Source organism: Pleurodeles waltl, chromosome 2_2 (assembly GCF_031143425.1).
Source record: "Pleurodeles waltl isolate 20211129_DDA chromosome 2_2, aPleWal1.hap1.20221129, whole genome shotgun sequence".
NCBI classification, from domain to species: Eukaryota; Metazoa; Chordata; class Amphibia; order Caudata; family Salamandridae; genus Pleurodeles; species Pleurodeles waltl.
Window position 1 is genome coordinate 731,645,752 of NC_090439.1, and position 26,746 is coordinate 731,672,497.

Genomic DNA, 26,746 nt, shown 5'->3' on the forward strand with positions numbered 1-26,746 from the left:
GGTATTCATTTATGTGTTGGATAAGCTTAATTCCTGGCTTAATAGGGGTAACTGACATTTTACTTTTTTTAGCCTATTGGTCCCTCTTGATACAGATTCCTACCAGATTCTTTTGCATCAGCTGGCTGACACTGGTGTGGGGAGCAGTGCTTGCTCTGTTCATATTTTTTCTCCAAGACAGAATGTACTCAGAATCCCTAAGAAATTACACTTCGACACACAGCTTAGTTATGGGGTCCCTCAAATTGTTTCCATCAGCCCCACACTTTTTAAAATCTAGGTATACCCACTAGACACCTTAGTTTGATCTTTTGGATTCTCAGTACGACAGTGCTTATGCCACACAACTGCTGTTGAAGCTAGAACGAGAGCTGCAAAAAGCACAGACCGATTTCAAGAACTCTATGACTTGTTGTCGCTAAATTGATGAACGGGACTGTGCTGTAATGGAACCCTCCAGAACTGAAATCTTGGCTACAGGCAATATCCCCGGTTTCTTGTCTAATTTGTAGTGGCCAAGCAATATAGTATGTCTCCTAGTCATGCCCAATACCAATCGAAATCTAAGCATTATGCTAGACTTAAAATTGTTGTATGGCCTTCAGGTCATTAAAATCATGAACCTGCTTCATGGTCTTTACAACCATGAAAAGGCTGAAGCTCTCCCTCCCCTGTCCTGCTGGAACTATTCTAGCAGCCAGGCTTTATGTGCAGCATACCGGATGCACCAGTATTCCATTGCATATTTAGGGGGTTATTACGACATTGGAGGGCGGCTACAGCCGCCCGCCAAGCGGTAACCGCCGTGCGGCCGCCAATGCAGCCACACTCCCGCTGCCCCCATTAAGACATTCCTGCTGGGCCAGCGGGAATGAGGCCGCAACATAGGAGCCGGCTCCTAATGGAGCCGGCGGTGTTGCGGCCGTGCGACGGGTGCAGTTGCACCCGTCGCACTTTTCACTGTCTGCCATGCAGACAGTGAAAAGCTGGCCGGGGCCCTGTTAGGGGGCCCCTGCACTGCCCATGCCACAGGCATGGGCAGTGCAGGGGCCCCCAGGGGCCTCAGGACACCCCTTACCGCCAGCCTCTTCCTGGCGGTGCAAACCGCCAGAAACAGGCTGGCGGTAGGGGGGTAGGGCGGTAGGGGGGTCATAATCCCCAAGGCAGCGCTGCTTGCAGCGCTGCCCTGGCGGATTATCACCGCCGGGGCTAAAACGGCGGGAAACCGCCGGCCGCGGCGGTGCGACCGCGGCGCTACCGCAGCGCTACCGCCGCGGTCATAATAGGCCAGGAAGCACCGCCAGCCTGTTAGCGGTGCTTCCGTCATTTTAGCCCTGGCGGTCTCGGACCGCCAGGGTCAAAATGACCCCCTTAGTCATGGACAGACATTCTGTTTGCATATTAAGTAAAGGGCATGTATTGTATTGTGCTGCACTTTAACTGATGAGTAGACATCCAGTGGCACAATAAAAAGCTTAGGTATTTGGCAACACATTTTCATAGGAGTAGGCAATCTTTGGCACCTTAACTGATAAATAGGTATCTAATGGCACAATAACTTGTATATAGGCATTCTGTGACCCAGTAACTAATAAGATGTATATACAACAGCTTTCCAAGCCACAGGCAGTGAGCAACAAGACGTCTGTGCATAGTAACTGTTGGATGTTCATTGTTTGTCCCAGTAATGAAGGCTATCTTGTGTGCAGTTGCTAAAAGAATGGCATCTTCAACGCACTTGCTCATTGGCAGGCATTCTTTTCCATGATAATAACTTATGAAATAGTGTTTCATACCACACTTCTTCTGTGCCTAAGTGATGTATATAACTGATTTTCTATTACCAGTTTAATGGTACTCAAAATACCACATTTTGAAAAATTTAAAATGAGCTGGGTTTGCTGGAAGTCGGACTTATGATCTTCAGATTACCACATATTTTAACTTAAGGTTTTTAACTCACTGAGCCATCTTGCAAAGCCCCACGTCTATCATAGTTGCTGGCAGACAGAATACAAGGACACGCAGGCTGTAGCCTACCTTTTATCTGTACGGTTCGACGCGACTAGTAGGCCAGTTGTTTACCTAGTGAGTACCAAATTATAGCTGCCTGCATTTTCTCTTGCATAGCCTCCAGTCTCACCAAAGTAAATGAAAAATGTACATAAAATCTACAGAACTATTTTCTAATATATATAATACTATAACTCTGTGAGTTAGAACATCTTCTTCCAGATTCACAAGGCTTTCTTGGCCATGTAGTACGCCCAAATATGTTTGCTTCAAGAAATATAGCGTAGTGCCATATTCACGACGCAAGGCAACACCAAGCTACACAATTGCAAAAAAAGCATTGCGACGCAGCGCAAAATGTCAGTGTGTCACTACAGCCACAAAAACACACAAAATGACACTAAACTAGGCAACGTATTTTGAACACAGCTATAGTGCAGAATGGGAGTGAATCAACCTTCTGTGGATACCTCTACCACACACCAGCTGACCCAGGATCCTACGCATAATGTCTCCTTTGAAGGATCACAGGATGGAAGTAAAAAAAGCAAGTACAAATTCACTAAGGAGGATGTTGAAATTTTAATAACAGAAATGACAAAGCAAGAACATCAGCTTTTTGTAAATTCTAAACTTCCTCAGTCCAAACAAATCAGCTATGTGGAATGCCATAGTCCAAAAATTAAATCCAGGATCCTGATGCTAGAAGATGTAGTACTGTTATGACCTTTACTTGTCGTGGTATGGCATGTGACCTGCCATTGCTTGACTCAAGTGCTGGTCCAATTTGCTGTAGGAGAGACATTTTCATTTGCTAAAGAGTGTAATCCTCTGCTTGTAAATTTTTTACTTCCACTTTTTGCTGATCCTTGCCACAACAAGTAGATTCTACCGGTGTCTTATTATTACTATCTTCATGGTGCTCTCGAAGGCAGCAAAGTTCTTGTACTCTTGGGTGGATGGTTCACTGATGTGCTTTTTTTCATGCATTTCTCTTTGGGGCTGTTTTGCGTCTCTTTTTGTAGGTTTTGTAAATGCTTTTAGTACCACTTCTCATCACTACATGTGTGTGTTCCAACCCACCATGCCCACAATGCATACATTATTTATTTTTCAACACAGACCAAAACAAAATCCCTCCTGCACCACACAATAATCGGAATCTGCAGGTAGGTGTTATTTACGCCCCAAAGTTAATTCCTGCAAGCATTTGCAGTGCTTTTTGTCATGCGTGTGCCAGCGCAAAATGTTGGAAAGTGGATTATTGTTAAGAGCAAGTAAGTACCTAAATATAGCCGTAGGCCACCAACCTCCACTAGGTCCAGTCAGTTCTCAATGAATTATTCCCAGCTCAAACCTTGGTTGCTTGGCAGCGATCAGTTAGGCTTAACGTAGGAGACAGGTGTGTAAAGCATTTTAATATCGCAAAACAGTAAATAAGTAAAACACAATAAAAATCCATCTCCAATTTATAGAAATAGATTATAGTTTTATCTTTAAAATGACACAAAAATGACAAAAATCCAATAAAGGGACCCGGAGATATGAATTTCTAAAGATTAAATGATTTTTAGCTCATAGAAACTAAAAGCACCAATCTGAACATCTGGTTGCACTCGAGTGGGGCAAAGTCAAAATTTGAGGCCAACTACAATGGAGCCCTGTTCAGCTACAGTGAGCGGGAGGCCTTCATCAAAGTTTTACCTTCTGACTTGTCTTTTTCTTGAAGGTTTCTTCACCAGGACGAAGTTACAAGTTAGATGCGACCTTCCTGGAGCGTCTCAGGAGATCTTCAAGAAGAAGTCTACCTTCAGACTTTGACAATTTTTCGTGATGGAAATCTTCATCCGGGTCGAACTTGAAATTGAATCCGACCTCTCTGGAGTCCTCTTCAGAAACGCTGCGCGGGAAGCTTTGTCAACTTTTTCCGTTCAGACTTGGAAACTTTTTTGGAGCTTTTTCTCTGGAGCCTTTTCTCTTTGACATCGGACGACCCTCGAAAGAAAGCCGATTTCAAGTAGACATCGTCAGATTGCCTTTCTATGAGTGCCGGTGGATTCCTGGTAGTCTGGGGCTCTGGAGCTTTTCAGCAGGACAAACCTGCAAGTCAGGCAGGGTTGCGGTCAACGTAAGCTGGCTTGACTCACAACGCCGGGTTGGTCCACTTATGGAGCTTTTTTCCAAAAGTGCTCCAATCTTCTCCAAACTCCTGAATCATATTCCAGAAGGACTTTGATGGTCCTTTGTGAATCCACAATTCACCTCAAGGTTCCAGAAGTTCTGAGTTGCTCTTCGAGGGATAGGACTCCAACTCCCAGAGTATACCTGGCTCAAATACAAAAATGACCACTGGTCGGCTAGTCAGTTTCTTCCGGGCGTGATGCAGGGAACTCTGGTCAGCTATTTTCCAACTGTAGCAAACAGGGAATCCCTTCTTGAAGCAGTAGAAGACAGGCAAAGCCCTTTTAGTGGTGAAGCCCAAGTGTGCAGCTGGTGCAGTCCTTCAGAGTGCAGTGTCCAAGCACACATCAGGGGTCCAGCAGGGCAGTCCTTCTTCTTCTTTGTCTTGTTCCTTGTAAGGATCTGAGGTGGAGGCTGTTCTACCAGTTTTATCCTAGCTCCTGGGGGTGGAAAACAGGGGGGTCTCTGTCCAATCACATGCAGGCCACCACCCTCTTGAGTGACCACTTCCTGGGAAGTGTGGCAAAAATCAATCCCAGTGAGAAACATTCTCCAAAAATCCAACATGGCAGTAATTCAATCTCAGAGGTTAGGTCTGTCTGAGCCCACCCACTGGTGTGGCTAAGTTCCCTTAACACACCCCTTCCCAGCTCTCTCCTAATCTAATCAGGGGTCACCTGGCTGTCTTGTTTTGCAGGAAATGGGGGGGGGGGGTCCACTTGCTGGCCCAAATGTCTTTCCCTCTTTTGAAGTACAGTTTGGCTGCTCTCCCCCACCTTATTTCACTATCTGCTGAGGCAGTTCTCCTTCCCCAGGCACTTCCTTTGTCCTCAGCCCGGGCCGCTTCACACCTCAACAAGGTATCCTAGCCAAGCTGCCAGAGGCTGACCAATCAGAGAAGGGAACTACAGGGCTGAAGGTGGCAACTTTCAGGTAGAGTTCTAAAACTTTTTCCCTGAGTTAGTTATATTAAATTCAACAATGACAAGTTGTTGGATTTATTATAACAATAAGTTTGATACCAAACTTGAAATATCTACCTTTCTTTGGGAGTTTATTACTTAAAAATAAAGTCTCCCAATGTTAGCCTGTGGAGCCCATTCACTACAATAGTGAAAAACATGAATGTAGCTTTTGTCTCTCACCAGGGCTTATAAAACATCTCTTATAAGGTCCCTGCTTGTAGTTACACTGTACTCAACCCTGGGCCCCACTAGGGCACACCTTAGGGGTGACATATGTACAAATAAGGTAGTTTACGAATGACAGTGAGTACCCCAGCAATGCACCTATGGGTGCACTACCTATGCTGGGTTCCCTAAACCTACATCCCATACCATATACTAGGGACTTATAAGTAGGTTGACACAGCCAATTATAATTAGCCTAATGTGCATAATCATTTTAATCAGAGCACAGGCCCTGGGACTGTTTAGCAGTACCCAGGGCACCATCAGGGTCAGAAAAACACCAGCATAAGTGAAAAATGGGGGCAAAAAGTTAGTTGTTTTTTTTGCAATCATCCCAGTTCTTTGAGACCTGGGTACTGGTGTGGAGAACTCTGCAAAAGCTATAAGTCATATGTTTGAATCCTTGCGATACAAACTCAGCCTTTCATTCTTCAACAGTCAAAATAATGAGCGCCTTTGAACTGTGTAATTGTGACATCAAATATCTGAGATGAACGAGTTACTTACCTTCGGTAACGACTTTTCTGGTGGATACATAAGCTACCTGTGGATTCCTCACCTAATGAATACTCCCATTGCGCCAGCATTTGATGGAAATCTTCTTCCTAGCTTCTGCACGTCGACGAGGACGTCACATTTGCCCACGCGACGCCGTCTGACGTCATACAGGCAATAAGAGGTCCTCGCCGACGTGCCGACGTCAGTACCAACATTTTTTACGTGCCTGAGAACAACAATCCATTGAGATGAAAAACAATAGCCATATTTAATGACATTGTAAACAACACAACATTGTGAGAAGATGGACTACTAATTTAATAGTTTTTTTTTATTTTTTTAAAACAAGTAAATAAATATATAAACTATATATAAAAATATATATATATATACATATATACATATACACATATATACATAATCTATACCAATCCTCAAAGCCAAGAGGAGCACACTCAAGAATTACTTGGTCACACCAAACAGGCAACGGGGAGGCGGGTGGGACCGTGAGGAATCCACAGGTAGCTTATGTATCCACCAGAAAAGTCGTTACCGAAGGTAAGTAACTCGTTCTTCTGATGGATACAACTACCTGTGGATTCCTCACCTAATGAATAGAGTCCCAAAGCAGTACCGCGCTCAGTGGTGGGTGCCTGAATGGTCAAACCAAGAAATCCTGCAGCACTGACCGTGCAAAATGGCCGTCCCTTCTGACCTCAGAGTCCAAACAGTAATGTTTCGCAAAAGTTTGAAGGGACGACCAAGTTGCGGCCTTGCAGATGTCGACCACCGGAACACCCCTGGCCAAGGCCGAAGTGGCCGACTTAGCTCTGGTGGAATGAGTTCTAATACCATCAGGAGGATCCTTCTTTGCTAAGGAGTAACACATTTTAATGCAAAGAACAACCCACCTGGAGAGTGTTCTCTTGTGGACTGCCTTTCCTCTCCTCTTTCCCACGTATCCGATGAAAAGCTGATCCTCCAGCCTGAAATCCTTCGTCCTGTCTATGTAGAAGCTTAACGCCCTCTTTGGGTCCAAGCGGTGTAGTCTCTCTTCTTCCTTTGAAGGATGAGGCGGAGGATAAAACGTGGACAGAGTAATTGTCTGTGCCAAATGAAAGGGTGAAACAACCTTCGGAAGGAAAGCAGCCTTGGTCCTCAACACCACCTTATCCCCATAAAAAGTTGTATAAGGGGGTTTTACCGATAAAGCCTGCAACTCACTCACTCTCCTTGCAGCTGTTATAGCAACCAGGAAAACTGTTTTAAGAACTAACAATCTTAAGGGGCAAGAATGCATAGGCTCAAAAGGGGACCCCATTAGGAAAGTTAGGACCAAGGACAAATCCCATTGAGGCATAACGAAAAGATTTGGAGGAAATTTATTCATAAGGCCCTTCAAGAATCTAAGTACTATAGGAGATTTAAATAATGAAGGCTGGTCTGGAAGACAAATAAAGGCTGATAGGGCAGACAAGTAACCCTTAACAGTAGCTACAGCACAACCCCTCTGTGCTAAAGACAAAGCAAAAGATAAAACATCTGACAAATGAGCACGTAAGGGATCAATCTGCCTCTCTCCACACCAAACCACAAATTTAGACCACCTATTAGCGTAGATAGATTTAGTGGAGTGTCGCCTGGCCGCTAAGATAACATCCACTACATCAGGCGGGAGAGAAAAGGAACTCAGGTTGCCCCGTTCAATCTCCAGGCATGAAGGTGCAGGCTCTGGAGGTTGGGGTGTAAAACCTGCCCCTGCGACTGCGAGAGGAGGTCTGCCCTGAGAGGGAGACGGAGCGGAGGGCACATTGAGAGTTGAAGAAGGTCGGAATACCACACACTCCTTGGCCAATCTGGAGCAATTAAGATTACTTGAGCCCGGTCTTGGCGTATTTTCCTCAACACTCGAGGAATCAAGGGTATGGGGGGAAACGCGTAAAGCAACTGGTCGCACCAGGTTCTCTGAAACGCGTCCCCCAACGCTCCCTGCACCGGATACTGGAGGCTGCAGAATAACGGGCAGTGCGAGTTCTCCCGGGTGGCAAACAGATCTATCAGAGGAAACCCCCACATCTGGAAGATTAACCGGACTTGATCTGGATGGAGACGCCACTCGTGGTCGGCCGAGAAACGACGACTGAGACTGTCCGCACGTACATTCAAGACTCCGGCCAGATGATTTGCTACCAAGCAAATCTGATGGTCCTTTGCCCAGGACCATAGCCGAAGAGCTTCTCTGCAGAGAAGGTATGACCCCACTCCTCCCTGTTTGTTTATATACCACATCGCGGTAGTATTGTCCGTCAGGACCTGAACCGACTGACCGCGAAGGGATGGGAGGAAGGCCTTGAGAGCCAGATGTACAGCCCGTAACTTTAACAGATTGATATGAAACATCTGTTCCTCTGGAGACCAAAGCCCTTTGATCTCCAGGTCCCCCAGATGAGCTCCCCACCCTAGAGTGGAAGCATCCGTTATGACCGTGGTCACTGGTGGAGTCTGCGTGAACGGCCTTCCCCGGGAAAGATTGTCGTCCGCAATCCACCACTTCAAATCCGTGGCAGCATCTCTGGAGATCTTGACAGAACTTTAGAGTTCTCCTTTGTGTTGAGACCACTGCCTTCGGAGGCACCACTGAAGAGCCCTCATGTGCCAGCGAGCATGCGTGACCAACAGTATGCAGGAGGCAAACAGACCGAGCAGACGTAGGAACTTGAGGACTGGAATGACCGCTTCACTTTGAAACATTCGAACCAACGCCTGAATGTCTTGAATCCGCTGAGGCGGAGAAAAGGCTCGATTCAATATTGTATCCAGTACTGCCCCTATGAACAGGAGGCGTTGAGAGGGCTCTAGGTGAGATTTGGGCACGTTCACCGAAAAGCCCATGTCGAACAACAACTGGGTTGTCGACTGCAGATGATGCAACACAAGCTCCGGGGACTTGGCTTTGATCAACCAGTCGTCCAGGTAAGGAAATACTGCTATCCCCTTCCTTCTGAGCTCTGCCGCAACCACCGACATCACCTTCGTGAAGACTCGAGGTGCTGAAGTAAGACCAAACGGGAGGACCGCAAACTGATAGTGCTGCGACCCTACCACAAACCGGAGATACTTCCTGTGCAACTTGAGTATCGGGATATGAAAATAAGCATCCTGCAAGTCGACAGACACCATCCAATCTCCCTTGTTCAACGCCAAAAGCACCTGAGCTAGGGTCAGCATCTTGAACTTTTCCTGTTTGAGGAACCAATTCAACATCCTCAGGTCCAGGATTGGCCTCAACCGACCATCCTTCATGGGAATCAGGAAGTACCTTGAATAACAACCTTGACCCTTTTCCTGCTCTGGAACCAACTCCACCGCGCCCTTTAAAAGGAGGACTTGAACCTCCTGTTCTAACAACAGGAGGTGTTCTTCTGAACAATAAGAAGGGCGGGCGGGATAGGGGGCGGAAACTCCCGAAAGGGAAGGGTGTAGCCTTTTCTCACAATGCTGGTAACCCAGGCGTCTGATGTGATAACCTCCCACTTGTGAAGAAAATACAGTAACCTTCCCCCTACAGGAGAGGAGTGAGTGGGAATTGGTGGAAGCCTAAGGCTGCTTCCCTTGCTGCACCCCTCCAGAGGAAGAGGAAGAGGCAGAGTGCTGCTGAGAGGCTCCCCTGGTACGGACCCTACCCCTCCCTCTAAAAGATCTATAGGCGAGAGAAGAGGTAGGCTGTTGGAATTTCCCCCGAAAGGAGGAGCCACGACCAAATCCTCGAAACCTCCTAAAAAATCTGGAGGAGGCAGAAGAAGTGGCTTGTAGTCCTAACGACTTGGTTGTGGCCCTGCTCTCCTTAAACCTCTCCAAAGCCGAATCTGCTTTGGCACCAAAGAGCTTGTCCCCATCAAAAGGGAGGTCCAACAGGGTCGACTGCACATCCGAAGAGAACCCTGAGTTGCGAAGCCAAGCCTGTCTTCTCGCAACCACAGCCGTGCCCATCGCTCTGGCTACGGAGTCAGTTGTATCCAACCCAGATTGGATAACCTGGGTTGCAGCAGCTTGAGCGTCTGACACGAGATTCAACAGCCCTTGAGGAACCTCTGTATACGTAGATGTTATCTCGTCCATCAGAGCATAAATGTACCTCCCCAAAATACACGTAGCATTGGTGGACTTTAACGCCATGCTACATGACGAGAACACTTTCTTTGATTGTATATCCATCTTTTTAGAGTCTCTGTCCGCCGGCACTGATGGAAAAGATCCAGGCGCAGATCTTGTCGAACAGGAAGCCTGGACCACCAAGCTTTCAGGCGTAGGGTGTCTGGAAAGAAAGCCAGGGTCAGTTGGTGCAGCCCGATACATCCTGGCCACAGACCTATTGACAGCCGAGGAAGATACCGGCTTCTTCCAGACCTCCAACACAGGTTCCAGCAGCGCCTTGTTAAATGGCAAAAGAGGTTCTGCTGATGTAGAGGCCGGATGTAAAACCTCAGTCAGCAGATTTTGCTTCGCCTCAGTTACCGGCAAAGGCAGTTCCAGGAAGTTAGCTGCCTTCTTTATCACAGCATGAAAAGTGGCCACCTCTTCAGTATACTCCCCTGGAGATGGCAAGTCCCACTCAGGGGAAGTATCAAGACCACTAGCTGTGTCCAGCCCATGAAGACCCTCGCCAGAGTCCTCAATTTCTCCTTCCTCCAGGACCTGCTGATACTCTTGTTCTTCCAAGAGACGGAGAGCACGTCTCCTCGAATGCAGCCTCTCCTCAATCCTCGGCGTCGACATGGAGTCAGCAGATGTCGAAGAACGACGCCGATCACCGGATCCGTCCAACGCCGGGTCAACAGGCGCCACAGGTAGCTTCGGCGCTGAACCAGGAGTCGGATGAAGAGAAGACTGCCTCGGAGTCGCAGAAGGCCCAGACGGCGTCACTGGCTGAAACACCGAAGCCGATGGAGCCGAAACCTCCGGAGCCGAAGCCTCTGAAGCCACCGGAGCCGACATCGGCGCCGAGCCCACATTCCCCAAGGGGAGAAAGGGCATGAAGGGTGCTGGTCGCAGCGGAGCCGGAGTACCCAAACTGAAAGCCAAAGGACCCGAAGGCCCAGCCGGTGCGCCACCTGGAGCCATCTGCTGAAAGATGGAAAACATTGCATTTAAAAATGCTGTATTATCGGCTCCAGGGGCCGGAAAAGCCGGATACTGGGGTGCCTGGATTGAAGGCGACACCGACGCCGGCCTCGACGTCTGCAACGTCGGTGAGAACAGTTGAGGCTGTGGCACCTCAAATACTGAAGGCGGCTGGCCCGAAGACCCGGGCGAAGTCGGCGAGGCTGGAGAAGGCAACGGCGTCGATGGATGAGGAGTGACTGTGGGACTGACCTCCCAAGTCTTCCGACGCCGAGTCGATGGCGACCTCGACCAAGACCTCTCCTTACTCGACCGGCGCCGTGATTCCAGATGGCACCGGGAGTCTCGATGACGTCGATGAGACTTCGGCGAGGAGGATTTTCTATGGTGCTTCTTCTCCTTTCTCTTCGACTTCGCCATAAAAAGTTTGGCCTCTTGCTCCTTCAGGGCTTTCAGGTTCATGTGCTGACATGAATCACACCTGGCCACATCATGGTCAGAACTCAAACACCACAAACAGTCTGAATGTGGGTCAGTAACTGACATTTTGCCCCCACATTCTCGACAGGGCTTAAAACCAGACTTCCTCTGAGACATAGTAACCTCAGAGAAAAAACACACAGCCAAAAACACACTGTAACTGCCGAACAGCAACAGTAGCTCCCTCGAAGATAACCGTTTCGAATGGCACGGAAAAAAGGGAACTGACGTCGGCACGTTGGCGAGAACCTCTTATTTCCTGTATGACGTCAGACGGCGTCGCGTGGGCAAATGTGACGTCCTCGTCGACGTGCAGAAGCTAGGAAGAAGATTTCCGTCGAATGCTGGCGCAATGGGAGTATTCATTAGGTGAGGAATTCACAGGTAGTTGTATCAATCAGAATACTGTGCTTTAGCACCAGAAATCAAAGCATTTAATTAATTGATGTTGTTGTTTCAAGCCCTGGATTAATGAAATGTGTACAAAAGTCAGCCATCCGAAATCGTCAATGAAGCCAATGCAATTTAATTTACTTGTTAACTGTATCTGCAGTGCTGATTTTGACTTAGAATCTCCCTGGACTATTATTTAGATATATTATGTATTCACATAACGTGGACAGAATCCCATATGCTGCTGAAGATCGATCCATGGGGCCAGTGTTCAGCCCTCAACTTTACCACCTTACTTTGTAGTGTTATTCTTGACAAATATCATTCTGTGCCTCAATTGCCTCTTCAGCCAAAATGGGGTTCGCTGACCCCAGATAAGTACACTTATCAAGCACTATATTAATAAATGGACATTCAGGTGTAGACGAACATTGGCAGTATTCAAGTTCTCTACCTGGCTTTACAATTGCACACTCACCAGTTAATCTCCTAGAAACTAGGTGTTCCTGGTGGGGGGACAATAGACTGGCCAGATATTTTGTGTAGCTCAGGTTTCCCTGCTGCACTGAAACCTGCCTTCCTTCTTTTTTTGGTTTGTTGTCCTTTCACTGGACAAAGGGTCCTCCTAGACACCCCTATACACATCCCTGCCTGTGCCAGTTCAAACTGGTCTCAGCATGGCCACCAGGTCTGAGAGCCCTTGCAATATGAACTGCCAGAAAGATGCTGCCACCTGGCTGGAAGACTGTTTCAATGTTTAAAAACTGCAGGATCTCTGATAGGCTGAATGCATGCCGTGGCCACCTGAGAAGTATAAGTACTGCCTTCATTCCTCCATTTGTGACTCAACAGAGAGGAGGTTTTTTCGTCAGCATCAGAAGAGCCAGGATTGGAACCTTCTTGTGTTTGCCATTCTTCCTCCAGTATAGACATGCATAAACTGTACCCATCTTTTAATGGACTTCCTTATTTAACTCCATTACAAAATGGCTATGAACTTAGAAAAATAAATTTATTGTATACAGTTAGTTAAAACATCTACAGTATTTGCAATGGAAATGCAAAGCACGATTATTTGGCAGAGCCGAGTCTCTAGGCATAGTAAAGACATAACATAACAGGTGTTGACACAAAGATACAAAAGATTTTAAAAAATACACCTTCATTCAAAGACACACAATTGGTTGAGAACAGAGTCATTATCAAGGTGCAGGATCATTAAGATAGCAGCAATTTTTCATGATGAATTTACATCATTTCAAGGCAACAAGCTCATTCCTGCCGTTTAATAAAGTTTAAGTGCATACCTATAGCAAAATGGTTAATGTATATGCATGCACCTGCACAGCTGCCATGTTAGAATGGCTTGGCATTCTCAATGTTTGTAAAATAGTCCAACAAGCATTGGCAAAGTCAAAGCTTGAGCATGACAGTGCCAGATAGCGGGTAGCGGGATGAGGGCTAGAAGAGGTTAGGGGGTCAAGGTGGACCACAGAGGCAGTGAGAGGATGGTTAGTGGAACAGTAGAGTGGTTATAATAGGGCACAACTGTAGCAGGCTGGCCCTCTCTATACTGCACAAAGCTAGACACAATTTTAAAGTAGCTTGGTCGAGCAGTTAGGCCAATCTTGGAGATGTGCAAAGCATTTATTGTACTCACAGCATCTTGCAACTCAAAGGAATAACTCAAGACCAATTTATAAAGGGTCTTCAGATTTTAATGTAATTTTTAAGACCAAGATGAACATAATTAGTTAAGTACTTTTTGAGATATGAATTTTTTAAGTTTACTTAAAATAATCTTTTTGTGTATAACTACGCACAATCGGAATCAATGAAAGGCCACCTTTAAAAATACACATAAAATCGTACAGTTTTTTTAGCAAGTTCTTCTTTTGCAGGTTGGCAGAGATCATCGGTGGGCACACTGTGCCAGCTGGAAATGTTTGGGTGGCTCCCAGTTCCGGCGGGAGCAGCAATGAAAGGTCTCTGGAGCTGGTACACGGCCAATGCGAGGGACCACTTAGAAAATCACTGCACAGGTAAGTTTAAAGGTGGCTTCTTGGGGTCTCCTTGGTGTGTCGAGGTTGCAATGGGTGGGGGACCCTTAGGGCACAGCAGGTCCTTCACTGCAAGGCACAGGGCAGCCGGGTGCAAAGCAAATCAGTGAGTCAGGAGCTGTGCGCAAGGATGCCTTTTGGAGCAGGTGGTAAGTTGGTTCAAGGATTGTTTGCAGGACAACGGGAGCACTCTGGTGGGAAGTCTGGGGTGTTCCTAAAGTCCCTCGACTTGGACTTTCTCCTGGTCCTTTTTGAGCCCCAGGTGGGCTGGTTTCTTGATGTCTGACATTTGCAGACCAATACCTAAGGTATTGGTACAGTTTGACTACTGGAGGGCATAGTGCCACCAGACTTGGCACACCTGCAGGGTTTGTCCTCGTGGTTGTCAGTCTGTTGTTAGGTCCAGCTGAGGCTTCCAGTTCGGGAGTTAGAGGCTGGTCAGTGAAGTGACCCTTACTTGCTTGCTGGTTTCTTGCAGTTGCAAAGTGGTATCTCCACTCTGGAAGGAGTTCCGTGGCGATTTGCAAAGCCTGGAGGTCTTCTGGGGTTCCTTAATTTTTTTTCAGTTGTCCAGCAGCTCCTCAACAGTGATTGCCGGGTCCTGGGTGCAGGACCAGGGTTTAGCATCTTTTCTTTGTTGCAGCAGGTCCACAGTTCTCGTGCCTTGGATCTTATGGGTGTTGGTCTTGTGTTGTCCGTCGAATCTGATTTCCTGGTGTAGAGATGCCCACTAAATACTGAAGTTAGTAGGCATTTTTGGGGGGAACCTGGTAGTGATCAATGAGTCATCTACCTTAGGGTGGCTACACCCACTAAGTGACCACTTCCTGTGGGAAGGGGTCAATTTCCTATACCTGGTTGGCTATTATTTTTCCATCCAAGATGGAGGAAAGTGAAATGGAGTGCCACCCCGCAGGCAACAACTTAGGGTGGTGAATGCCAGATGGGGGCCACTCCTCCTACCCTTTGTGCAGTTTACCGCCTTTGCTTCCACCAAAGTGAGGGCTTGCAAAGAAGGTGACCACATGCTAGTAAAGGCAGGCCCGGGGGTCGAGTTTTAAAGGCAGTAAGCCCTTTGAAGCTCACTTCCAGGGCAGTGCACATTCCTGAGGTAGGGGGTGTTAGCACCTCCACCCAGGAAGGGCATTGTTCTACAAACCAGAAAGACAGATATCTCCCCCAAGGTTTGTAGATTGGAGGTGGCAGGATGGAACCGATCAGCAACCATGCCTAGGTAGTTAGCTTTTGAAGATGGCATCTCTAAGGTGGCCCCTGGGTACATTTATTGTTAAATCCAATACTGGTACCAGTTTTGATTTGTCATTCTGAGTTGTTTGATACCAAACAACCCAGGTTTCAGAGTGGCCATCATGTAGCTGGGAAACTCGTATTGACCAGTGTCCAGCACATTTATTAAAATGGCTGCTCTATTCACTCGCTATGTCCCAGGGTTGGCAAGGACACAAGTGGGACATATTGCTCACGTAGTTATGCCCTCACATATAAAATGGTACACCCTGCCTTAGGGCTGAAAGGCCTGCCCGACTGGTCTTATCCATTATGTATCCAATGTAAGTGGGACAGGGCATACAGGTAGTGTGCCGTGTCAAGTTTGTGTTTTAGGCTTGGGCCAGGACAGTCAGCCTGCAATGGCAGTGCTGGGTGCCTCTGGATGCATGGCCCTATAGGGTGGCACAATCAGTGCTTCTGCCCTCAGGGGCCAACCCTTAGTACCCCAAGCCCTGGGTACCTAAGTACCTTTTACTAGGGTCTTATAGTAGTAGCCCATGGTGTATCCAATTGTGCCAATGCATCAAAACAGTTTTAGGGAAAGAACACTGGCACTGGGAACCTGGTTAGCAGGATCCCAGTGCACTCCAGTCCAAGTTGTATCCAGAATCCAGGCAAAAACTGTGGGCGTACTGCAACGAAGTGCTAGCTTCCCACAACAACTTAAAGCCCAATTAAACCTTCCACGGAATGCCTTTAAGGGCCCACCCAGGGAATGATAATTTTTAAATGGCAGCAGCTAATGATTGAAAGAGAATTACCAACAGCTTACTCCTCTGTACTGCATGCCGGTATAGATGTATGTTAGCTTATGTGTATTGGTAACATGAAGTCACCAACAAACAGAGCTGTCTGCAAGTTAAGACGGAAAAAAGAAGGCATTAACAATAGTGGTGTATTGCTCTATGCACAGTGCCCTGAAGGAAATCCTGGCATCTCCAGGGAAAGGATCCCCAAAGAGGTGGCACGACAGCCTGTGAGTTCTCATAGTGATTGTGGGGGCAGCACTCAGCATGGATTAGAGATTTTGGGCCAGATGTATAAAAAAGGCCTTTTGCGAATCGGAAATAGCGATTTTTAAGAATCGCTATTTCTGATTCGCAAAATGCAATGTATCACATTTGCGATTCGGTAATAGTGATTTCTTAAAAATCGCAAATGCTATTACTGAATCGCAAATTGCGATACCGGCCCCCATTCACACCTTTGGGCCTGTAGGCCCATATTTGCGATTTTTTTGCATTTCCAAAATTGTGAATACCTAACTGGAATTCGCAATTTTTGGAAATGCAAAGTCCATGGTGCTGGGGGCCTTAGGCCCCCTCTGCTGCACCCCAAAATATTTTTTTACAACATGTAAGGTGCACACATGCCAAAAGGGCATGTGTGCTTTACATATAAATCTTAAAAATGCATTTTAAATGCATTTTTAAAATTTGCACATGGTTACCACCAAGTTCAACTTGGTGGTAAATATTGATTCCTTAATGCCCAATTCGCATTAAGGAATTGCTTGTTACATGTGCTTTAGAAATCGCAAATAAGGATTACTTATTTGTGATTTCTTATTTAGAGAGTCGCTATTTTAGCGATTACTTAAAATTGCATTCAGAATGCCTTTGATACATTCTGAAATGGCTTTTTGCATTCGCAAACGGGCATTCGCACCGTCTGCGAATGTAAAAAGCTTTGATACATCTGGCCTTAAACATTGAAATACCTGCATATCTGATGTTCGATCTATGGGTGCGTTATGGCTTGGATACCACCAGTTACACATTTGAACGTTCTTTTTTTTAACAGGCTATCCTGGGAGGGAAACTACAACCAATGGCACTAATTAATGTTTAACCTTTTATTTGTAAATTATGCATATAAATAGTTTTGCGGATCAGAATGGCAAGTAGGAAGATTTAAAAGGGGGTGCGCCATGTCACAACCTACGCAAAGTATCCCAGTTAGCTTCTTTAAATATTTTATGTCGCTCTTTCCAGCGCAGAGTATATTCAGATTGTCCCATTGTCATGTCTGCCATTTCTCTCTGTAATAAATTTGATATTCGTAAAATAATAATTGCGAAATGTTCATTATTTTCAGATGTTTTCAAGAAAGATGAAGACTTACGATCCTGAAAATACTAACATCGTCTTTGTAAACATAGACCAAAGAGACGCGTGTGCCTACTTTTCACTTGTTTAAAACTCCACTGTCCAGACAACCCAAGAACTGCAGAAACAAAACTGCAGAAAAAGCTAAGGAAAAAAGCATCGCTATGCCGCTTGAATTTTGGAGAACCTCCTGCTTGAATTGTGTGGGCGGTTTCCTTTCTAACAACATTGCCTCAAAAAAATGCCAATAAGGACATCATGGAATTATGACATTTTTATCCCAAAAAGCCCTGCAAAGTTCTGAATTTTTGCATGATTTCGATGGAATGAAGGACATCTTCACAGTGGTGGTCACGCATTTCCTTGAGCATTACAGATTAGTTTTACACCTTTAAGAAATAGGTTATTAACATTAACCGCATAGCCTCGTGATTCAACTAAAACATTTTTCAGCTTGAGAGTTGGATTTGCATCCTTCTGTTCAGTCTCCTGTATTAATGTCACGTGCTCCACTTTTCAACATTTCTTTTTGATCTCTGGAAAATTCTTACCTCGATCAAGAAATGGTAAATTGAAGCTCAAGCTCAATTTCAATATAATATAATTATTTTGGTTGTGTACTACAAGAATGACATTTACCAAGTGTACTTTTTTAATGACTTTGTTCGGAGTTGTTTCATATGTGACTGACACCGGGATCGATATCTCTGTGGCTTTCCAGCATTACACTAAGGGACATTTTATTGCAGGATCATTGACACTAATTTGTATACTACTCGCAATGATAGTTGTGCAAATTTTCAGCTATTTTTGGTTCAAAGAGGAACTTCAGGAAGGCCTCCATGAAACGACGAACTGGATTGTTCTAACCCATCTCTTTCAGTTTGGAATCTTCTTAAGGTAAGTGCACAACTGTGACGTGGTCAGTGTGCATTGAGTACAAATGGATAGGGTGCAGCCTATGGCTAACTGTGGTAGAGCTTGCTGTCCAAGATTCTCTTCTCTGGGAGAGATTCTGGGTGCAAGATTAAGTCATGCCTGTGCGTGCCCTCAGAGTCTGCTAAGCAGGGTGGAAATTATGCCTTTCTGACTTTGACGCTCAACTCTTGAAACTAGAGGAGGGGTGCAGGTTGTGGCTGATGGCCACACACTCCACCTCCTCCTGTCTCACAATTTTATTTAATGTGTTTAACTATAGCTGTTGATCTGTTGCTTGCCAGCATAACTGCGTATGCTTCTCTTCATAGATATTTCAGTTATTTGAACTGATACATGGCCTTAGAACACCTACATGAAGATGCGTTTGCCAAAGCCTTTCAACTACATTTCTAGTATATGAAAATGTATATTTCTTGCAAGTGTAACTACATGAACCTTTCATGTCAACTTGTTTAGTGTTTATACAGCATAATATGGACAGTGGTTCATTAGTCAAATAGTTGGTTTGAGAGTGCGTCTGCAGCAGCCTTCTACTCTATAGAAATTGTGCGCACTGAAGTCTAGATGTTCCAAGTTATACTGTAGGTGCTTCCTTTTAAGATATGTAAATCTTGTGAGTGAAATGGCAACTGAAGACTTTCAGCTCCATCTAATATACCTGTCAAAGTAATGCAGTGTTTTGATACACATGATGCAATTAATGCTGTTAATATGTGATGTTCAGAAGCAGTGAATGTTACATAGTGACCTTAAACTGGGAATTTTATGGCAAGACCGGAGGCTCATATTATGCATTATCTTTTCTTGTTTATTAAATAGCAGCAGTCAAGAAAACAACTCCCACAAGGCCAAAAGAAAATTGGCCAATGGGAGCAAAAAAGTAGTTTCAAGAGTCCACCAATGACAGGGCACCAATCCCCTAAATACGTATCTTGACTGTGAACAGCCCTCTTTTCTTGCTGCTCGCAGTCCAGATAAGTATTTCATTTGTCTGCTCGTGTTATTTAAAGTTTGACTTGGTAGTTATTATTCAATTTTGTATATTACATGTGCTATTGATGCATATTTGATCTTCAAAAAAACAACAGAGGAGGGGCAAAAAATGGGAGATTCGGAGTCTAACTCCTGGTCCCGTGTGTAAAGTTCCCACTAAACAGTCAATCAAATACAGATTACACAAGGTTCCATCTAATTGTGGGTTTCTTACAAGTAAGAAGCTTTGGTCAGTAAATGAGAACCAAAGTTATTCGAAGCAAGAGCCCTCACTCACCATCCGGTGACATGCTTCATCATAGGGCCAGCTCCTCGTCAGGCCGGCGCTGCAATGCCTGACGGGCCCCACGGGGGGGGCTCTTTGCCGGAGATCTTTTATGAATCGAGTGTGACCGGTCAAAGACAAAGGAGTGAAGGATTGGTAAATAGAAAAATTAAAAATGTCTAGAGGTAACTACTAATAATTTTAATTCTCATATTTATACCTCTGACAAGATTAAAAACCAGAAAAAGGGGGAGTTAGTGGGATAATGACCACAAACCCCATAGAAATACACAGCGGTATGGTCGAAATAATGTCTCTTAGAGAAAAATGGCATATAAGAGACGGAGCACACAGGGTCCCCTGTGTCACTCTATGTGGTGGGTCAACATGTTTCTCGCTACTTACAGAAGAATTAACTTATGCGATTCATCAGGACCTAGTAACATACCTAATCCTATAGAACGTGGGAATTTCCACACATATGATAATCAAAAACCTAAGAGAATGTAAAAGAAAGAAAGAAACCACAATTAACATAACATAGTTCATATACAGGAAAAAATTCACACTAAATTACATTGTGCAACCCCATATTGAAGTGCAAAATCACTCAAGTGCCAAGTGGTATATGAACATTTTATACGGGCAAGCACAAGTGAAAGGCCAATTAGGCAGGAAAACATCCAGATTGCTTACCCTCCAACTATTAATGGTAGGGCCACATCGGGGGAGTCCTGGCTAAAAAAATCAACTCTGATCTAAATATATATACACAAAAGAGGAACAAAAAAGAACTATCACTGAAAAGTTTGAAACTCCATTAAACTGATTAAACAGCATGTTGAAATAGTGATATGGGAGTACTAAATACACTAATACGCTCCTGTGTCCAAACGTTAGATTAATCTTAAGTATGCAGGGAGCATGAGAAGTAACAGAAAGTGTTACTATCTGTCAAAGCACGATCACAAAGAAAACATGTTTCAACAATGAAAATCCCCGTAGTGATGCCCATGTGATGCTATCAAGAGCGTGTGTCGCTACAAGCGCATCCGCTCGTGCTGAAATATGGCAATAAAAGAGCATTATAAAAACAAAAAGCGCGTGTATACTAAAGGGCAGCACGTCGCTGTTACAGCGTGTGGTATGCACGCTGCGAGCCAGGACAAGCATTACGGACGGGCAGTGCTTGAAATGGAAAAATTAAAGTGCAGGTACTCTGTGCCAGAGTACCTGCTTGTTTCCGAAAAGTGCCGGTACTCTCCAATTAAAAGTATTACGTTTTTCTTGAGATGTGCCGGTACTCTCGCTCTCAAAATAAAAAAGTGCCCGTACTCAGTACCGGAGAGTACCGGCCCATTTAAAGCACTGCGGACGGGGGAATCCCGAAGGAAAACCGCTGAGTCTCCGGACTCATAAAGAAGGAGGAACGGCGTCGCAGAGGTGCCGAAAGGAGATGGCACATGTCAGCCAGGGCACTTACTTTAGGAAATAGCGGTCACTGCCGGATAACCTACGCCAATTCTCACACCCGGTATCAAGAACGATACTGGACTCGAGGGGTTTTAAAAGGGAAGTAGGGCGGAAAATAGAAAAAGGACTCATCCGCACCAGATAAATGTCGGCCATCTTGGAGGATGCACAGAGAAGAGGTGGAAATGTGTCGGCCATATTGGAATGTGCAAGTGACCAAATCGGTCAGAGTGTCATAAAAGACAACAAAACGGGGTCTCACAGCCACAGATGGATAAATGTATGTGGGACAATTGTAAAGCAAGGATCATGGTATGATATAATCAAAAAAGACCATAGTGAACAAATAGTGAAAGCTGGGTATTATTATTAATGGATAAAATTAATCCATTGGATATCGTCATTCAGACCAAGTACATGGGTCTTAAGTCTGAAGACCCACCGTTGTTCTTTTTCAAAGAGCTTCTTGGTACTATCAATACTATCTCTCATAGTTTCTAGAACCAACCATTTCATATCATTAGGTCCGTGCTGTTTCTCAACGAAGTGATTAGTCAGTTTCGTGGAGGATCTTTTACACCTGATGGTGCTGCGGTGTTCGTTAATACGAATTTTCACCATCCTGGTCGTCATGCCAATATATTTCAAATTACATGGACAGGTAACAATGTAAATGCAATTCTTAGTCCGACAGTTGGTATGGGATCTAAGTTGCCAGGTCTTTAGTTCACCTATGTCTACCTCTCGGGTATTGTCAGTTAAGGGGCAAACATTACAGGAACCACAGGGGTAATGCCCCTTTACTTGAAGCCATTGACCAGTGCCCAAATTGTTGGGGGTCCGATTCACTGTGGGTCTTGTATGGACCACCAAATCCCTAATATTGGGCGTTCTTTTGAAGGCAAATAGGGGACGTTCTAGAGTGGCACCTGCGCTAGTGAGGATGGGCCAGAGCCTGCGGATAATGCCTTTTATTTGGTTACTGAGGGGGGTAAAGGTAGTAACGCAAGTTAGTCTAGTCTGTTGGGAACGGGTATTGTTAGTTAGTAATATTTCTCTAGGAATGTTACCTGCCCTCTTTTTTGCCTGTCGAATATTAGGTAGGGGATAGTTACGTTCACGGAGTTTGTGACATAGAGTTTTGGCTTGTGTGTGGTAATCATTTTTGTCTGAGCAGTTACGTCGTATCCTAAGGAATTGACCAAAAGGTAAGTTATCTCGTAGGGCTTTGGGGTGATGACTGTTGTAAAGTAAAAGACTGTTACGGTCCGTAGGTTTGTGGTATACAGATGAATTAAGGAACCCATCCCTAAGTGAGATTCGTGAGTCCAAAAAAGAGACTTCTTTGTCAGAGACGGTAGAGCTGAAGCGCAGATGGGTATCCAAGGTATTAACCCATTGGGTAAAAGCTATCGCACAGTCCATTTCGCCCCTCCAAATTACCAAGATGTCGACTATATATCGGCGCCATAATATAATATTGGAAAAAAATGGTTGTTCAGGGGTCAAAATATGGCGTTGTTCAAATGTGAACATGTAGAGGCACGCCAGACTCGGCGCAAAAGTACTCCCCATAGATGTACCTTGTACCTGGTGGAAGAGGCTTTTCTCAAATTGAAAAAAGTTCTCTTGAAGGGCCACACTGGCACATTGCATAATAAAGCTCACTGGGGTATTGTAAGTCCATGTATCAGCTAAGAGTATTTCCTCTACAGCAGTAAGTGTGGCTTCTTGAGGGATGTTGGTATAAAGTGCCTCTACATCTAGACAGATCAGTATATCAGTAGTGCCAGACTCATTTATGTCATTCAGTAGAACTAAAGTGTCTTTTGTGTCCTTCAAAAAGGTGGACGTTCTCTGTACGATAGGTTGTAGGAAGAAGTCACAAAATTTAGATAGAGGCTCTAGCAAAGAGCCAATGCCAGACACTATAGGGCGACCTGGGGGCGGAAGACCTTTATGGATTTTTGGAAGACAGTAAAAGTATGGAGTTCTAGGATACTTTGTGTCAAGGAATTCCGCTTCTTGTCGAGTAATCCAACCAGCTGACTCTGCTTCCGAGATCATCCCACGAATTTTACGTTGTAGGCGTGGAGTCGGATCAGTGGAGATAGGGCGGTAGTAGGAAGTGTCACTAAGTAGTCTTCTACATTCCTGTTGGTAGTAGGTGGTATCCATAACCACTATAGCACCGCCTTTATCTGCTGGTTTTAGCGTGATATCAGGGTTGGAAGATAAGGAGTTGATGGCAACCCGTTCTGATTTGGAGATGTTCTGGAAAGCTTTAGGGGGGTTGAGGTGCTGAATTTCATGTCGGACCGCCTTTTCAAAAGTGAGTACTTCCAGTGGGACCGAGGTACTGGGGGGCATGAAAGTAGAGGGGTTCCTCAAGTTGGTATCTCCCCTAGTGTCCATACTTAGACGGTCTTTGAAGAAGAAATGTAGCCTAACTTTGCGAAACAAGGCTGCCATCTCACAGTGTAGTTTAAATTGATCCTCCCTTGGAGTGGCAACAAAGCCTAAACCTTTCTCCAGGACATTTAGCTCTGGTAGGGTCAAGGTGGAGCTTGAAAGGTTGACCACTAGGGTCTCTTTTGGCTTGTCACACTGCGGCTTCTGGTGATCATCTGAGGCTCTTCCTGTGCCCAATGGACATTTCTTCCTCTCCTTCTGTTTCTGCCTCTGCCTCTGCCCCGGCCTCTTCCTAAAAAAGGGTTGAAGTTGTATTGGGGCTGTGGTTGAAAATAAGGCATAGGCATTGGTTGCCAATGTGGTATCGACTGGTAAGGAAAAGGAGGGTTAAAATGGGTCGGTGGAGCGTAGCGATTCCGATTCTGTCTCTGTCCCTCATCTCCACTCCAGTCATCCGAGCTGGAGCTATTCTGTGGAAAGCGGGTCCTCCGTTGTGAGGTATCAGAGTCATCTGAAGTCTCAGAAGAGCCCTCACATTGATAATCGTCTTTAGTGTAAGGATACACTTTCTCTCTACTGAAGCGTTTGATGTCTTTCTGTAATTTATTAATTTTCTGGCGTGTTAGATATTCTTTTGTCTCATTAAGTTCCGTGTTGATGTCCGATAGACGAGATTTAAATTGGGCAAGTTGGACAGTGATTTTCATAGCTGCTTCGGTGATGGAAATCTGAATGGTGATGGAGTCGGCCTTATTGTCACTAATGTACCCAGGATCTTTCTCCAAGATCTTCAATTTCACCTGGATTGGTCACAGATATCGTGGAAATGCACTCGTGATTGGTTAATCCTTATTATTAACACCTCAAAACGTTAGGCAGACTCCATCACCATCCAGATTTCCATCACCAAAGCAGCTATGAAAACCACTGTCCAACTTGCCCAATTTAAATCTCGTCTATCGGAGATCAACACGGAACTTAATGAGACAAAAGAATATCTAACACGCCAGAAAATTAATAAATTACAGAAAGACATCAAACGCTTCAGTAGAGAGAAAGTGTATCCTTACACTAAAGACGATTATCAATGTGAGGGCTCGTCTGAGACTTCAGATGACTCTGATACCTCACAACGGAGGCCCCGCTTTCCACAGAATAGCTCCAGCTCGGATGACTGGAGCGGAGATGAGGGACAGAGACAGAATCGGAATCGCTACGCTCCACCGACCCATTTTAACCCTCCTTTTCCTTACCAGTCGATACCACATTGGCAACCAATGTCTATGCCTTATTTTCAACCACAGCCCCAATACAACTTCAACCCTTTTTTAGGAAGAGGCCGGGGCAGAGGCAGAGGCAGAAACAGAAGGAGAGGAAGAAATGTCCATTGGGCACAGGAAGAGCCTCAGATGATCACCAGAAGCCGCAGTGTGACAAGCCAAAAGAGACCCTAGTGGTCAACCTTTCAAGCTTCACCTTGACCCTACCAGAGCTAAATGTCCTGGAGAAAGGTTTAGGCTTTGTTCCCACTCCAAGGGAGGATCAATTTAAACTACACTGTGAGATGGCAGCCTTGTTTCGCAAAGTTAGGCTACATTTCTTCTTCAAAGACCGTCTAAGTATGGACACTAGGGGAGATACCAACTTGAGGAACCCCTCTACTTTCATGCCCCCCAGTACCTCGGTCCCACTGGAAGTACTCACTTTTGAAAAGGCGGTCCGACATGAAATTCAGCACCTCAACCCCCCTAAAGCTTTCCAGAACATCTCCAAATCAGAACGGGTTGCCATCAACTCCTTATCTTCCAACCCTGATATCACGCTAAAACCAGCAGATAAAGGCGGTGCTATAGTGGTTATGGATACCACCTACTACCAACAGGAATGTAGAAGACTACTTAGTGACACTTCCTACTACCGCCCTATCTCCACTGATCCGACTCCACGCCTACAACGTAAAATTCGTGGGATGATCTCGGAAGCAGAGTCAGCTGGTTGGATTACTCGACAAGAAGCGGAATTCCTTGACACAAAGTATCCTAGAACTCCATACTTTTACTGTCTTCCAAAAATCCATAAAGGTCTTCCGCCCCCAGGTCGCCCTATAGTGTCTGGCATTGGCTCTTTGCTAGAGCCTCTATCTAAATTTTGTGACTTCTTCCTACAACCTATCGTACAGAGAACGTCCACCTTTTTGAAGGACACAAAAGACACTTTAGTTCTACTGAATGACATAAATGAGTCTGGCACTACTGATATACTGATCTGTCTAGATGTAGAGGCACTTTATACCAACATCCCTCAAGAAGCCACACTTACTGCTGTAGAGGAAATACTCTTAGCTGATACATGGACTTACAATACCCCAGTGAGCTTCATTATGCAATGTGCCAGTGTGGCCCTTCAAGAGAACTTTTTTCAATTTGAGAAAAGCCTCTTCCACCAGGTACAAGGTACATCTATGGGGAGTACTTTTGCGCCGAGTCTGGCGTGCCTCTACATGTTCACATTTGAACAACGCCATATTTTGACCCCTGAACAACCATTTTTTTCCAATATTATATTATGGCGCCGATATATAGACGACATCTTGGTAATTTGGAGGGGCGAAATGGACCGTGCGATAGCTTTTACCCAATGGGTTAATACCTTGGATACCCATCTGCGCTTCAGCTCTACCGTCTCTGACAAAGAAGTCTCTTTTTTGGACTTACAAATCTCACTTAGGGATGGGTTCCTTAATTCATCTGTATACCACAAACCTACGGACCGTAACAGTCTTTCACTTTACAACAGTCATCACCCCAAAGCCCTACGAGATAACTTACCTTTTGGTCAATTCCTTAGGATACGACGTAACTGCTCAGACAAAAATGATTACCACACACAAGCCAAAACTCTATGTCACAAACTCCGTGAACGTAACTATCCCCTACCTAATATTCGACAGGCAAAAAAGAGGGCAGGTAACATTCCTAGAGAAATATTACTAACTAACAATACCCGTTCCCAACAGACTAGACTAACTTGCGTTACTACCTTTACCCCCCTCAGTAACCAAATAAAAGGCATTATCCGCAGGCTCTGGCCCATCCTCACTAGCGCAGGTGCCACTCTAGAACGTCCCCTATTTGCCTTCAAAAGAACGCCCAATATTAGGGATTTGGTGGTCCATACAAGACCCACAGTGAATCGGACCCCCAACAATTTGGGCACTGGTCAATGGCTTCAAGTAAAGGGGCATTACCCCTGTGGTTCCTGTAATGTTTGCCCCTTAACTGACAATACCCGAGAAGTAGACATAGGTGAACTAAAGACCTGGCAACTTAG

General features: G+C 45.3%; 1 protein-coding gene across 2 annotated transcripts in view; it reads left to right on the forward strand.

Annotated features, from left to right (window-relative positions):
• Positions 1–26,746, forward strand: part of XKR9 (XK related 9) — a 240,102-nt gene that overhangs the window by 106,583 nt on the left and 106,773 nt on the right. Inside the window, exons 3-4 of one of the 2 annotated variants that reach the window (XM_069220327.1) lie at positions 13,778–13,918; positions 17,324–18,234. In XM_069220327.1, coding sequence (XP_069076428.1) covers positions 17,963–18,234 — 272 coding nt within the window. In that variant the 5' untranslated portion in view covers positions 13,778–13,918; positions 17,324–17,962. The remainder of the gene's footprint in view (positions 1–13,777; positions 13,919–17,323; positions 18,235–26,746) is intronic. The other variant, XM_069220328.1, reaches the window with a different exon arrangement.